Raw genomic sequence first — 15,610 nt, 5'->3', positions numbered from 1 at the left:
TACACGAGACTTATACCTAATCAAAAGCAGCTACATCAAATACATAATAAATGCAAAATCTAATACATAATCAGATATATTTAAAAGCATAATACTTAAGAAATGCAGATTATAAAAGCAGTATATAAAAATTCCAACAGCCATTAGAGCTAGGGAAACCCTCCCTCCCTCCCTCCATCGAGGGGCTGAGCAGTTGATACGGGGTCATGGAATACAATATAAATAAATAAAATATTACGCCATGTCGGTGCAGCTTAGAAATACACATTTTAGAGTGCATTGCAGAATTCCCATAAATTATGTATCGTCTTCATGTTTAAACCCCAAACCCTGTTTCTCACAAAGGGAGAAGTCAGGAAACTTCCTCCAGAACCAAGAGGAAAGGAGTTACTAACACTCCCCAGCAAACTCTTGCAGACAAACAAACATGAAAAGAGTTCGTAGCTCAAGCATCAGTTCATGAGTGGAGATCACTGGACTGCAGAGGGAAGAGCAGGAACCCACTCTGATGTGTACAAGAGAGAACTGTTGCTATGTTATTTTGTAGGTTTACCTTAATTATTGTCCACTGTGCTACCCTTTAACCTTTTCTTTACGTTATGTGCTATAAAAGGGCTTTTAAGAAGAAAGCGTGCAGGTATTTCTGTGGCATCGGTTCAGATTAGAAGCGGCTGCCCTGTAGTATTAAGGATATAACTGTGCAGAGGACAAAGCGCTGTCATGGAGCTGACAAGGGGGTTTCTTTGTGCAGGTATCAAGGTCAGGAAGGCTGGGCCCCTGCTTCCTACTTAAAGAAGGTGAGCGGGGAGCTCTCGGCTCAGAAGCTGGGATCCAGCTCTTCCGCCAACTCCTGTGCCCTGGACCTGGAAGGCACAGCCAGGCAGCAAAACGCCGTGAGCCGGGAGAAGGAGGCCCCCAATCACCAGAAAGACGGCAAGTTTGATGGTCGTCCTGCACCCTTAGCTGACATGCGCAGAAGTAAGTGGGAGGGAGTGGCCTGCTGCATGTTACTTGTGTTTCAGACTAGGAGATCGGACCTGGCCGCAGATGCCAGGTTTCTCTTTATTGCAGTTCCAGCTGTCATTTCCTTTGAGCTGCAGAGCCTTGTTCCTGTCGTCTTGCTGGCCTTCCTGTGAGCCCGGTGGCCCTGAGCTGAGTATCAAAGTATGGGGACTCGGAGCCAGCTCCAGGGTCTCCAAGGCTTGCATTGCAAAGCACAGAGTCAGCTGAACATAGCCAGGCTACCCCTTTCCAAAACTCGCACTTCTTTTAAACAGCTCACCTCCATGTACAGTTTCGCTTACTCTATGTTATAGTTCTTGTTTCATTTTTTTGGGATTTTCTTTTTCTGTTGCCATCCTGACAGGGAAAGTCTTTGGGACTTTCTGTTCTTCTGGCATGCAGAGTGAAACGATTAATTTTGTACTTGTTTTTGCTGGCTTTGTGCATTGTGAGACGCGGGATCACCCCATGCTGTCCCGGGCATAGGCTTCCCTGGCACTGAGGTGGCTGCCAGTCCTACTCATGTCCCACTGGATTTCCCCAGAAGAAGGATGAGGGGTAAATGTTTGTCTTGAGAAGGGAAAATGGACCTCCTCACCCGTGCACCATGTGAGAAGCTTCCAGCTTGAGGCCTGATTGTGGTATGGATGGTATCCATGTAATCTACATTCCTCCCTCCTGCCTGAGAGATGCAAGGCACAGCCAAGATTGAATGTGGAGTTATTTAAAATAAAAAGAAAGATGCTGTGAAACATTTCTCACTTGGTTTTAGATTTCTTGGGGGTACAGTTGTGTGGGAAGGGGTGGGATGTGCAAGTTGTACTCATTCTTAATCTAACTGTTTACACAATGTTCAGTCCTCATTAGGAAGCTAGCGCTTTCCTGCTGAAATGCATATGGGCCTATCCCTACTGTACAGAGGCCCTTGGGGGGCTGAGGATGGCTACAGATCATTTGTGCATGACTTTGTATAGAAAGAAAAACTTGAATCTGCCACTTTTTAGCAGTTTTATGTAAATGCACATAGGCAGCAAGGCAGGAGTTCTGAAATCTCAATCCTAGAGGTAGGTCTGACTGGAGCGGTCATAACAAAGGAGCTCTCTCTTAATGCCTGAAACAAGCTAAAGCAGCTGTTGATGTCCAACCCGTGTCATGCACTTAGTCTGCCTTTGGTTGTGGAAGCTCCTCTGCTGCACTTTGTGTTGAGGTTATTTATTTATTTATTTATTTATTTATTTAACACTTTTATATATAAGTTTGTCCACATTAGAAGGACAGATTTAGGAGACTAATCTGGTTTTGGGGCTGTCTTGTTTAGTAGGAAAGGGTTTTCCGTGCTGTTGGTAAAGGCTGGAGTTCGATCTGGGATACAGAGGAAATAGTCAATCAGTGATCCTCAGGAAAAGAAATTGTGGAGCATGAAGGAATTATGTGACTATCTAAGGAGGCAAAACAAATATGAATTGTTTCTCAACAGAGTCACCGACAATGAGGCAGCGGCCACCGCCTCGGCGAGATCTTACGATAGTAAGTATTCCACGGTTACGTAGCTGAGCCCTGGTCATAGGATGAGTCAGCAATAACTATAAAAACAGCATAATTGCAGATATCTTGAATTGTATTTGTTGAGCTAGAATAGAAGAATTGAGGCTCTTTGACTTGGATATTTCAGGTATGGAAAGGCGGATTACAAATCTCAGTAAATAAGATTAACAGCTATGGTGGATGTACAAGTTTTATTAAATTCAGAGTCGGGGCACGTCAGCGGCACGTGGATATGTGTGGCCTGTATACAGACTCTTCCACGTTTCACACCCCATCCCCGCTCAGGCCAAAAAGGTGAAGGAGATAATGTATTCCTAGCGTGCCTTATTAACAACTTATTTTTACTTTGGAACGTCAGCCACGTGGCCTGAATCTGCCCACGCCGCCCACCCCACCCCAGGTGGAGGAGGAATATTACACCATCGCTGAGTTCCAGACCACCATTCCAGATGGCATCAGCTTCCAGGCAGGACTCAAAGTTGAGGTGAGTTTCCCTACCTCCTTTACCTCTTGTTCCTATTGGGCTGGCCTGGAGAGCAGCAAGCCGCCTTATGCAAGACCAGTTCTACTTTCTACTTAGTACAAGTAAAAAACAAAAAAAAATTGTGGTGTCAATATTCAGCACATTTGTCTGAGTTCGGACATAGCCAGACAAATGGCAGGATTTCAAATTTCTCATGCGGGATACCTCCGGATAAAACTTAACCAGATATCCCAAAGGCGTTCCGAGGACAGAGTTAAGTTATCCGACAGCCTGAAAGTAGTCCTAAGGTTAGCTGGATAAACTTGTCTGTTAATTTCCTTGTTATGGTTTATGGGATCTACACTCACCAGTCTTCTGATGCACCCCCAGAATATTATCTGCACCGTGAGTCTCTCCTCTCTCTGTTACAGTGATTTGTTCAATAGGGACCTCAGGGCTTCCTTTCCATATGTCTTTTAGGAACCACTAAGCTGCTCTTGGTGATGCTGAGGTGGAGCGTTGAAAGCAGCCACATCCTGCTAGAATTATTACTTGGGCAGACGTTGGTCACTATGCCCAAATGGTTGTTGCATCTGGGGAAAAACCCATGGGTGTGGGAATAAGGTTTACTGATGTCAAGTGAAACAATCCCTCATAAGCATTGCAGTTTCCTAAGATCCCTAATGGTGAACATGTAGAGGAGGTTCATTTCATTTTATTCATTTTCGTTTATTACAAAATCTAAACAAAGCAATGTACAAGATTTATGTACGAAGCATGAAAACATCTCTGTCCCATTGGGGTAACGACCTTCTAAAACGTCAAACATGTTTTGCACCTCTGCGGTGAAGGTCAGAGAGAAAAAGGGAGAGTCCTACTGACTGAACTAAAGCATAAATATTGCTTTGCTGCTACTTTAAAGGGAATAAACTGATTACTGAATCCCTGTTATAATTTTGTGGGTTGTGGTGCTTTAGCAGTGCTCTTCAATTGAGATTTTTCTTTCCATCTTGTCCCAGGTAATAGAGAAGAACTTAAGCGGCTGGTGGTACATTCAGATAGAAGAAAATGAAGGTTGGGCACCTGCTACGTTTATAGATAAATATAAGAAAACAAGCAATGCGTCAAGACCCAACTTCCTGGCGCCCTTGCCAAATGAGATGGGCCAGCTTCGACTTGATGACCCAACTGTTGAGTGCAATTCTGCCGAGGAACCTCTCAGGCCATCCAGACCCCTACCTGATCCTCCACAAAATGGTACTGATTCTGGAGTGAAGTGGTCGAAAGACTGGAAAGGGAAAGATCATGGCCTCAAAAGCACCCCTTCCAATAATCGAGATGTACATCCAGGGTTTGATGAAACATCCAGTCAAGACTCTGAAGAAAAACCAAGTCTACCACCAAGGAAAGAGTCGATGATTAAATCAGAAGAATTTTCTGAGCGAGTGAAGATGGAGCAGCCAAGGATACCTCCATCAAAACCACCAGGGGGAATGCTGCCAATAATTCCACCAAAACAAACTGCTCCAAAGGACAATAAGAAACCAGAGCTGAAAACTGAAAAGGCTAAACTGTTCCAGCTGAAAAATGAAATGGGTCTTGAATGTGGCCATAAGTTGTCTGCCAAAGAGCTGAAGAAGCCCAACCTTCGTTCTGTTCCCAAACCACCCAAGCCAAAATCTGAGCTGTCAGAAGAAAAACCAGAACCCATTCCTCAAAATCCCTTTATCAAATCTAAGCCTCAGGTAAGGCCTAAGCCAGTTCCTGCCCCCAGGACTGAACCTCAGACAGAAGATAAAGTAGATATTTCCAACCTTAGAAGCAAGCTGAAGCCTGCTGGAAAGTCACAGGACAAGTCTATGGAGCAGGATGCCGCTTCAAGCATAGTGGCCAATGAAAACTGCTCCAGTAGTGTACTTCCAATAGATGTTTCTTGCAAGTCTCATGAACAAACAAGTACAGAAACCAGACCTCCACCAAAGCAAGACAATCCTAGTCCTAAAGAGGGTCCACCAAAGGTATTATTTAGCACTGCAAAGACTACTGATACAGAACAAAAGAGTGGTCCTGCAGCCTTAAGGGAACCACCACAAAGGCCAGTTGTCCCACCTAGAAGACCACCTCCTCCAAAGAAAGGGCCTTCCTCCTCAGTCCCTACAGAAGCGAAGGAGCCACAGAAGAAAGAATCACCAGACGTTAAAGCTATCCCAGTACCTACTAGACCTATGCTGGTCCCTCCAAGATCCAAACCATTTCTGCCTGCCTCACACATAGAGGATGCCAAAGTGAAAAGCAGCTTAGCTCCAAAGACAACACCCAAGCAGGTGGAGAAAGTGGACATGAAAGGGAGAATACCTACCCCACAGTTGAATTCTGAAGTTGCCAAAGAAGTCCTTTATGTGGCTGTTGCTGATTTTGAAGGAGATGATGAAATTGGCAGCTTTAAAGAAGGGACGGTGTTTGAGGTGCAGGAGAAGAACAGTAGTGGCTGGTGGTTTTGCAAGGCCCTAAGTGGAGGACCATTTTTGGAGGGCTGGATCCCTTCCAATTATCTAAGAAAGAAGCCATAGTCATTTCCGAGTTTACACAATTCAGTGGCTGCCATCTGTTTCACAAGAATATTTAATTAGCTTAATTTATAGTTTTTACCTAAGGCCGGCTTTTTAAAAATTTGTATTCCCATGTTGGTCCTCGTTGAGCTAGAGCAAGAAGAGAAGGGCACCTGAAGGGAAGGCATTATGAGCTTTCATCAACCTTCTTCACTGTCCCAGATCTTGAATCTTTTAAAACAATCAGCGCTAGTCCATTCCTTGGCATTCCCAAAATGTATAAATTTTAAGTGTTTAACAGGCCCATGCACTGGGGTGGTTGTATTGTTTGTTTTCAGTTATTTGATACAGCTTTTCCCAGAAATGGTGTTAGAAGCAAAGAGAACCCCTAAAAATACACTCAGACATTGGATCCAAAGAAAAGCCAACCATATAGCACGAAAGCATGAATGTTTAAACCTAGCGGGCTCTTAACCTAAACCGTACCTTACTGTTAAGTAAGGATATTCAAAGCCTTCTGTGTTTCTCAGAAACCTGTTGCATGCCAGTGTCTCAGCTGATCAGACACTTACATATTTTTAGAAATCAGTTTTCATGATATTTATTTTAAACATTTTAAAATGTTGCTCCCTTACAATAAAACACCATAAAGAATATTCAGCAAAAAGGACGCTTCCTAGTGTCCCCTGATCCCTGTCGCTTGTAGAAAGATGCTATATGCTTGTGTGCCCTCCTGTGCACCCCTCTCCTTTCCCATTTCAGATTTCCAGAATTGTATCATGTCCTCTTGTTCCCACCACAGTGACGAGTTCTGATTTAAAAAAAAATCAGTAAAACAAAAATAACACAGAGATGACCATAACTCTTTCTGTGCCAAAGTGGATCATGGGTTGAGACTGTAATTTTTTTCTAGTTAGTTGATGTCTCACTTCAGTGGGTGCAGGTAACTCCAGAGCACGTTTCCCTGTTCACCCAGAACAGGGCCGGCGTCCTCTCAACACTGTGTCGTCCTCCATCCCTGAGAGCCTCGGTGCATTTAATTCCCTGCAGTAGAATCCTGTACACTATCCTTACGCTCACACTACAGCACTGCCCTTAACCTAGGAATTGTCCCTTACCTGCAGCAGCCAATCAGAATACTCTTTGTTCACTTGTTAGGATTCCAGTTTAGCATAATTGTTCCTCATTGGTTGATAAGTTTCAAAAGAGTTATGTAAAGAAATTCTGTAGTTTTTCCATTTCTCTCTTCTGATTCTGCCTGGAGTGATTGGCCTAATTAAGAGATTCCCTTTCAGCTCCAGACATAGTTGAAGAAATGTGTTTACAACTCAATGCACTTCAGGCTCTGTTCAGGGGAGATTAATTGAGGATTCTGCAGTGATGTCCTTTCAGAGCTCTGGTTTTCCCTTCTTGCAAGAGATTGCTGCAATATTGCCATTTAAATATTAATAGCAGCATTTAAAGAAATACATTATAATACTAAGTTTAAAAAGACCTCCTATTGCCTATGAACTTAGAGTAAAAAAAATATCATAACCAAATAATGGCAGGCTTTTAGGGCAGGATGAATGTGCAATCCCATTCTTGCCTCCAGGACAGCCAGAAGTCTGTGAGCTCTGAAATGAGACGCAGGCCTTGACGTGCATTGGAGGAGGGAACCATTTTCAGATGGCCCCCATCTAGCCACGTTAATCTGTTTTAACCTGTCTAGATCCATTAGAAGATTCTCCTGCCCGAGTGCTTAAAAATCAACGAACTCTTCCCACGATAGGTGCAAATCTGCTAGCCCTGAATCCACAGAATCATGAATGCATCCTCTCCTTAAAAGGCACTTATACCCCCAAGATATTCTCATTTATTTGTGACAGTGGCTGTTAAGATATGAAATCTTAATAATGTTAGGAACATTAACATTCAGAGAACATTAATGCACGATGGGGCTGATGTAATAAGCAGTGTGTTGTGTGCGCTGAAAGGGCACAGTTTAACGCACACGCTAATAGTTTGCTAATGATTTGGGAGTTATAAAAAAGTGCACTAGTCTGAAACAGTGCATTAAAAAATGCTTATGTGCGTAAAAACATGACTTGTGCACATGAACCATGTTTTCTGTACACAAATCCCAAGTGCAAGTTCCTGCACCCGAACTTGAGCTTCTACCCGTAGACTAATGCTAGCCCTGGAAACTTTCTTCCATCTCTGATTGGGAGTTAAGTTTCCAGCACTAAGGAAACCCGAGGTAAGCAGTTCTCCTTTCTGCATGGGGAGGGATAATAGCTAATGCCTTTATGATTATTATATGTCTCTAGGAGGGTGCAAATCTGTGCAGACATTATTGTGTGCACAGTTTTTGTACCCAGAATGCCTTGCTATACAGGGAGTAAAGCTTTTGCACACACAAACCGTGTGCACAACAGCAGGTAAAAGTATCCGCTCTGCCGAGGGCAGTTTCTTACATCCACACATCCAGAGACGTGCTCAGACTGTCCCGCTAGCTCCATATTTTTTAAAGAGCTGTTTGTATGAAACCCCAAATGTGGACTTTTCAGAGCTAAAAGTACCAGGGTATACTCCTTCTCCCAACTTCTGGGACCTTAAGGAATTTGACTTCTCTCAGCTGCCTTGTGCTGTGCGGTGCTTCTGTAGCACAGGATAAACTGCTCTCGTATCTCTGCTACGTCAGCAGACTTCACCCCCTGCCGTTTACATTTTCCTTGCTTTCCAGAAGAAAACAAATTGCTCCTTTCTTTGAACGTTCCTGCCTAGTGAGAGTCGTCCTTTTGTTGCAGACTATCTAGAACAGTTTGTCTGGCCTGGTCTGTCTGTCTCTCTCTGTCCATCCTTCCATGCCCCACTCGGCTGCTCCTGCACTGGGAGGCAAAATCCTTCTATTCATCTGCAGAGACTTCTAGAACAGCCTCCACTTCCATCTCACAGTTACCCCAAAGGCACAGGAAGTGCTCCCTAGCCTCTTGCTCACCGGGGCCTTGGGTTTTTTAGATTCTGTGGACAGGACATTCCATTGCAATAAAACCTTCTGTTTGTCTTCAGATTATACAGAACACGATGATCTTCCTGGCTTACAGGGCACAGGACTTTATTTAGTCTAAATCTTTTGCCAGCGAGAGCTCACAAGGTGTAATGTTCTGTCCTGTCAGGTATTAAAGTGTCCAGACTGGAAGGTCAACAGTTACTTTAATAAAGTTGGATGTAAAACAAAATGGCCAGATGGTATAAACCTGACCACACAGATCCCCTCTAAATTTGGTTGGTCTGCACCCAATTTATTTTACTTTTACTGTTCAGCCCAAAGTGCAGTCTCTTGGCACATTGCTTGGGTATTTTCAGCCTGTGGGCTAAGGTCAAGTGTAAGGGTCGAGGACTGACCCTTCTTGATTGTTTGCTGGAGACTGAGAACCTGTATAATATGGGGAAGGTGTTAGCAATGGGGAGGCAATTACTTTGCAGGAGGATTAACACCTCCTGCTTACTTTTAAATCTTTTCTTTCCTAATTGTCCAAAACAAACATCAAACTTGATTAAACAGCATAGCACAGGCAGAATTAGCATGTAATTGAGTTAAAGACCTAGGAGAAGGAATCCAGGGTTACAAATTTGTACCTTTGAATCTTAATATTGATAAATGCCAAGGCGAAAGTGCAGAAGAGACCAAGGCTTTAAAGTCCATAAAATCCTTAATTCCACCACCATCCCCTCAAACCTTTCTGTGCATTCCCAGCAGTCTAGATTGTGGGTCCTGCAAGTTTCAGTGCAAAAGTCTCTGACTCAGGAATGGACTGGAGCCATGCGTCCATCCTAAGTCGTCTCGTGGAGATTTTGGGTTGCCCCAGCAGGAAGGCTGAGGTAGGGCATGCAGTTAGTTATGGAGCGAGCTGCAGCAGTTTGCTTGCACTGAAGCCCGTTATGCCTTCCTAAAACTTTCCTCACTTCTAGATCTATCTGATGGGGGTCACCGAAGTTGTCCTGTTGTTCAGTACCACGGCAGGCACATGAATGGATTTGTTATGGTGAGAGTTAGGCAGCTGATGTGACTGCTGTGTGCTTTAAGTTGTTTTCAGACCAGCATTGTAATGGAATTCACAGTTAAACAGGATTAGCATCTTTCCCAACAGGAAAAAATTGTGCTTTTTTTTTAATATTCCTTTTCCCCCACCAAAATAAAACCCCTGATCTTGACTAGCAAATGAGAGCCAGTATGGATTCCCCACTCCTCTGCCTTCTCTGCTGATTAATGTTTTGAATTATTATGCTGTGACCTATGCAAACCATTGTATTCCATCCTGGAATTGCCTCTTATATCTCAGAAACATTTCAGATGTTTCATGCTTCAGACAATATAAACTCCTCTAAGTATAGGCATTGAGGAGGAGAAGGGACGAAGAATGTTAACTGTATCTTAATGAAATGTAATATGTACTCTTGTACCACCTGTAGTGTTTTGTTTTTATATTGTTAGATAAATGCTTGACTGGTTCAGGCACAATTGTTTCAACACAGCAGATTCCTGTTATGATAGCTGGGAGGTAAGGCCATGGTCAGAAGGCTGCCTCCTTCTGTGTGGAGCCGTTCAGCTATGGCCCTCTGTCTTGAGACTGTACAAGGAATCCTTTTATATTAAACACTTGCTCCTCCTGACCTTGTGGTGGATCCTTGTGTTCGTTCTGTGTGTGGGGGAAGGCGTTGAGCACAGAGCGTAGGACCCCCCTGCACAGGGACGCAGGTCCCTCTCTCCAGGGCTAGGATTAATGGATCAGCTGTGCTGACCTCTGATTGACTGAAGTTACCCACTTCTGGTGTGCGTATTCTTGGATTTATTTTTAATGGAAGCCATTTTACCTCACAATTCAGCCACTCCTCTTTTGCTGAAGGAATTGGAGTAGTTTGAGTTTTCTTGTAAAGATTGCATCCTCCTGCCCTCCGAAGAGAGAGGATATTGCTATGCTTCCAGGGAGACGCTACAAGCATGTTTTACCTTTTGGTTAATGCTTGTTGAGCTTTTTTCATGCTTCCGTTGGTGGTAATTTCATGGAGAATTGTCAGCTTTTAAGATGGCACCTTCTTATACCACGGTGTTGGTAGGTCCTGAACCCTACCTGTTACATATAAAGTTCAGCTGTTCTTATGCCCCATTACTAAAGGTGAAGTAATTTTAAAAAGCAGGATAAAATGCTAAATCACAAAGAAGCAACCAGAGTATTTTTAGGAAGTTTAAATTTTATTTAATGTGTTCAGTTTTCTTAATCCCACCAGCTGCAGTTGTTCTGTCCAGACTCAAGCCCAGATCTTGAATTTAGATGGTTATCACCTGCCTTTATGTTTCTTCTCAAAACCCAAAAGGTTTGCCATGAAATAACCTCTAATGGAAACATGAAGGAATTAAGCAACTATGCATCAAAGGTTGAACAGGGGAGGCCGTGGATTCAGAATCATGCAGTCCACCCTTTTAAGATAATGAAGCCATTGTGATCTCCCAAGAGATGCAGAGCTCATAGGCCATAGTAATGTTTTGCATTGGAAGCTGGAGAAGAAACTTCAGGGAGCGTCACGATTGCCTTAACATCCTGCTCCAGAGTGGTCGAGTTCAGGCCAATATGATGTGCTGTGTTTCAGAGTATGTACGTTAGCCATAAAATGAGGTTGTTCCTGTGCCTGCCAAATACTGCAATTCTAGGGCAAGTCCATTCATGCATCTATGTTGGGAAAGGACCTTCTGGAATCACCTTGATGACCCAGAAGACCTTCAATGCAATGGCTGCCCTCATCATTTCTTTGATATGAAATGAAACATTCCCCCTACGGATAAATGTTTACTCTTTAAAATCTTTGAAATACTTTAAAGTATGCAGCATTTGGAGAATTGGAATCTCAAGTTATAGGAAGCAGAGCTACTAGTTGGTGAAGAAGTCCAACACAGGTGACTGACAGCATGCAAGAATCTGTTTAAATAGCTTCTGTGAGTTCTTTGGCATGTAGTGTTAGCATGACATTGAATCATGCAATCATTGAATCAGAAAACCTCTTGAACATTGGAAAGAAATCATTAATAAGTGAGGAACACCTGAACTGCTTTCTTGCACAGGAAGTGAAAATTGACTCTAGGAAGCTGCAGTCTACGGAGTTGACTCCTGATCTGTGAGGTGATACGGTGCATGTCCTTGTGGATATACGACCGTAGAAAGAACCTAGTCAGGTTCAGAAAATACCTCTGCCTCCTTATTGTGTCTGCACGTCGCTTTGGGTAAAAGCACTACAAATAGTAATGTGATGGTGTTTAACACTATCTTGTGCATCGTTTGCATTACATTCCTTCTGGAGTTCTAAATGTAACATATTCCATGCAGAATGGCGATATTGAAAAGCTGCTGCATCCAATCCCTTTGTCTTCCAAGAGTATTAACCCCTGTGTTATGGCACATGCAGCCCAAGTTCAGCTTGGCTTCAAAGCATGCTGGATGCTTCACCTGCAAGAGAAAGTTGGCAGCTCACATGTATGAACTAGTATTACATTTTGAAGGAGTAGGAGCCCAGAAGCTATTGCGCTTTGATGCTTCAGGATGTTTAGTTGGTAATTTTTGAGGTTCTTAGATGAAGTAGCCGCCTTCAAGTTATGTATTGCAGTAGGGCCACTGCAGAGCCATTGAGGGGGAGCACTCAGACTGTCTCCCCCACCATTTGTGGTATCATCGATCATCATTGTACTGTAAAAGAATATGCAATATGAACAAACCATTTTTGTATGCCATACAGTTGTCAGTGCTCACTGCATCTGCTAGTTATTGCCAATGTGCATTTTACACAAAAGCTAATAAACATTCCTCACTGCAAATCTGCTGTATGGTGACTTGTTTTTCTTGACATTTTGCCATTTACATTAGTCCTCCTTTGGGACATGTTGAATGCTCTCAAAAGGGCATGCCTAATCATCCTAGGAACAGATGTGTTGTGTGCAGGCATGGCAAGAGATGGATCGCTGCACACATGCCCTGTTTCTTCTGCATGTCCCATAGGGCGTCCTATGGGACATCTGCCCCCTGGTTTTATTTTGGCTGATTGGAAGGGTGAGATAAGGACCAGAGGGTACAAGTTGAAGGCTTGACCAGTCTGTCTCTCCTGGCCTGCAGATGCAGCCATGTGAGCAAACTGGAAGTGAACGAAGACTTCAGGGGGAGGTGGAGTTAAGCTGATATCACTGCACTCAACTTGTTTGAAGTAAATTTTCCTTACTTAGAGACATGAAACACTTAGCTAAAGCTATGGAGATAAAAACCCAGTTTGACAGTGAAAGCTAGTAGAGCTCTGCCGAGTATTCCCTGGTATTTCAGCTCGAAGCTTGCCTCGTGGGCAGTTTACAGTAGATGGGATCAGAAGAAAGTCATGAGAAATGAGGGAACACTGTTTGGATATCTCTCCTTCCATCATTTCCAGAAGTCTCAAGTCTTGACCTCGACTTGCTCTACTGTCTTCCATAATTAAGGATTGGCCTCTGTGCTTTTTGTCACCACATTTTGGTATTGTTCAACACTATTTGGAAGGTGAATGACTGAAAACTGCAGTGTCCCTTCCTTAATGCTGCACTCAAAGGAGATTAAAAAAGAAAATATTGTAGCCAGGAAATTAGCTTTTATATAATGAGTCTTGCTGCCTTTGTATGAAGACTGACTACAAAAATGAGACATTTCATATTCCATTTACCAAATTACCCTGATCAAATAATAGATGTGCACGCCATTTCAGAAATAGAAATAGGGCCACAATGTGTACCAGACATTGCCACACCATCTTGCTTTGGCACCCAAAGATATCTATTGTTGAATGTTGTTGTTTATTTAAAAACCTCTGTAGCCTAATGGCTTGTTCTTAATGGAGTGCAAAAGAAAAATATAGATACATCAGTACATTAAAACAAAGTCATCAACACAAAATAGATTAACTGGTAATCGATCATTAAAATAAGCAGGAATAGTAATGTTAAAATAGTATGGTGGAGCGAGCAGATCTCTGACATACTTCTGATGATACTGTAACTCAGATGAGATAATCTCCATTCCGAGTGCCGATATTGATCAGTTAAAAAAGAGGCAAACCAACTAAGTATGGGCTGATTGCCTGTTTCTCTGAGGAGCAAGAGCAATGGATCAGCATGGAGAGTGTTGAAAGCCACTATAATGTCCAATAGCACCATTAAATAGTTTCCCCCCATTTTGAGATGATATCTTAAAAAATCTACAGTTGCTAGCAGGAGGGTTTCAATGCTATGGGTTTTTTGAACCCCAAATTGTGCCAAATCCAGAATACTATGATCATTTAGAAAATCATGGTTAGTGCCTGATCTCTTTGTTCACAGTAGATGGTTGCTGGGTGTTTGCTATGCATTCACATGATTGTGCCTCTTTCTAACAAGCCTTGCAGGATGTTTTGTGGAGAAAGATATTCCTTAAAGAGCAAATGGTTTTATCTCTCAGTAAAGTAATAGTTAAAAAGTGCAAAGCTTTTGACCATTTGGATAATATCGGCTTCCTTGTCTGCATACTACAATGTGTTTGGCAAAGTGGTTGCCAAATTAAAGCTTCTTTTGTTTGTTAAAAATCTCAAGATAATTTGATTTTCACCTATTCTCCTATCACTAAACTCTTCAGTAGCCTTGACCACGCCCAATGCCTTCTTCCAAAATGTATTATTACGAGCAGGCACATACTGAAATGATGAGTTTTGCTAACTCCCTCTGCTCAGGTCCACATTAATCTGTCTAGTATCCACATTTTCTTTACCAAGGAACTTGTTTTACACATTGTCTGCAAGGCATCCTGGTCAAGGGCCAGAAATTGAGAGTTGGTTTTACAAATGACACTTATTCCATGAGCAAACGTAACCATGACCTGAAGCCCTTAATACTTCAAGAAGCATCGAGTGCTTTCACAGTAACGAGGCATGCTTGGGTTCCCTTAGGTTTCGTACATGGAAGGAAGGAAGGAATGGAGGTGTTACATGGCTTGACCCTGGTGTAGCTTTGTTATCTGACCTGTTAACTCACCCATTACGGTTGCCTGACTAAACAGCAGAAAGAAGCATCACGTACAACCTTCCAGGTTTTTTTCTCTTTGTTTGGGGGGGGAGGGAGTTAGTTTGTGTGAGTGTAAGCAGATGTAGGGATTTTCCTCTGGGTCAGGGGACGGTTGAGCAGGCCAGAGTTTGAGACTCTACTGTACACATCATTAGCTTCCAGAAGCAGGCCTTCTCGGGACAAGATGGGCACAGGGCCACCTGCATTTTATCACTAGGTGAAAACAAAAGCCATCAGCCGACTCATCGCCAGCACACATTACACAAAGCAAAGTTCACTTCCTCAGGTGTGGGGATGAAACCAAAGCTTACATTATACGAGTTGTTTGAGTATCTAAGCTCCTCTTTATTTTCAGTGCCCCTTACCTTTGCAGTTTGGACGGGCTATAAAAAATTCATTGGATGCAAAATGATAGCGTGGCATGCAAGCACTAGGCAAATAATAGCAGAAGGTTGAATGTGTGTTAAAGCAATTTCATTCAGATTGCAGGTGAGAGGTGAGGCCAAGATGACTCACACCTAAATGGTGCATTTCAGTCCTATACCATGCACCTTGCACTATACGGCAATAAAAACATGAAATAAGGACCATGAGGCTCACCTAGCCTGGCTTTCCCCTCCCTTCCTTGCCACTAGGTATTCTCTGTGCTCATCCCAGGTTTTCAGGAAGGCCCTTAGTCCTTTTGTGTCCGATGTTCCTTACAGAGGGTGAGAGGATAGCTGTGGAGTGCCTGTACTGTGCATAGCACAAGGGCTGTATAAGAGAAGTAGAATGTTTATAGAGCGCTGCTGCTGGGGATCAGATAAGGGCTGCACAAGCTTGACATGTTTATTGCTTAGGCAATGGATTAGCTGAGCATGGTCAGTTTCTCAGCCACAGAAACCAATATAAGAGCTGATCTATAGTTTTTTTCCTATCCAGAAACGTGTTTTCTTTTTTTTAAACTATCCCACCCTTCTCCTCCCCCGT

At 43.0% G+C, this 15,610-nt stretch overlaps 1 protein-coding gene across 2 annotated transcripts in view; it reads left to right on the top strand.

Moving 5' to 3' along the window:
* SH3PXD2B (SH3 and PX domains 2B) overlaps nt 1-12,429 on the top strand; it is a 111,954-nt gene extending 99,525 nt beyond the window's left edge. For both annotated transcript variants that reach the window (XM_029583349.1, XM_029583350.1), the window contains 4 exons: nt 752-978; nt 2,480-2,529; nt 2,906-3,031; nt 4,030-12,429. In XM_029583349.1, the coding sequence (XP_029439209.1) occupies nt 752-978; nt 2,480-2,529; nt 2,906-3,031; nt 4,030-5,580 (1,954 nt within the window). In that variant the 3' untranslated portion in view covers nt 5,581-12,429. The remainder of the gene's footprint in view (nt 1-751; nt 979-2,479; nt 2,530-2,905; nt 3,032-4,029) is intronic.
* The last annotated feature ends 3,181 nt before the right edge of the window (nt 12,430-15,610 follow it).

This window comes from Rhinatrema bivittatum, chromosome 18 (assembly GCF_901001135.1).
Source record: "Rhinatrema bivittatum chromosome 18, aRhiBiv1.1, whole genome shotgun sequence".
NCBI lineage: Eukaryota > Metazoa > Chordata > Amphibia > Gymnophiona > Rhinatrematidae > Rhinatrema > Rhinatrema bivittatum.
The sequence above is the reverse complement of the archived record's forward strand: the minus strand, read 5'-3'. Positions and strand labels throughout refer to the sequence as shown.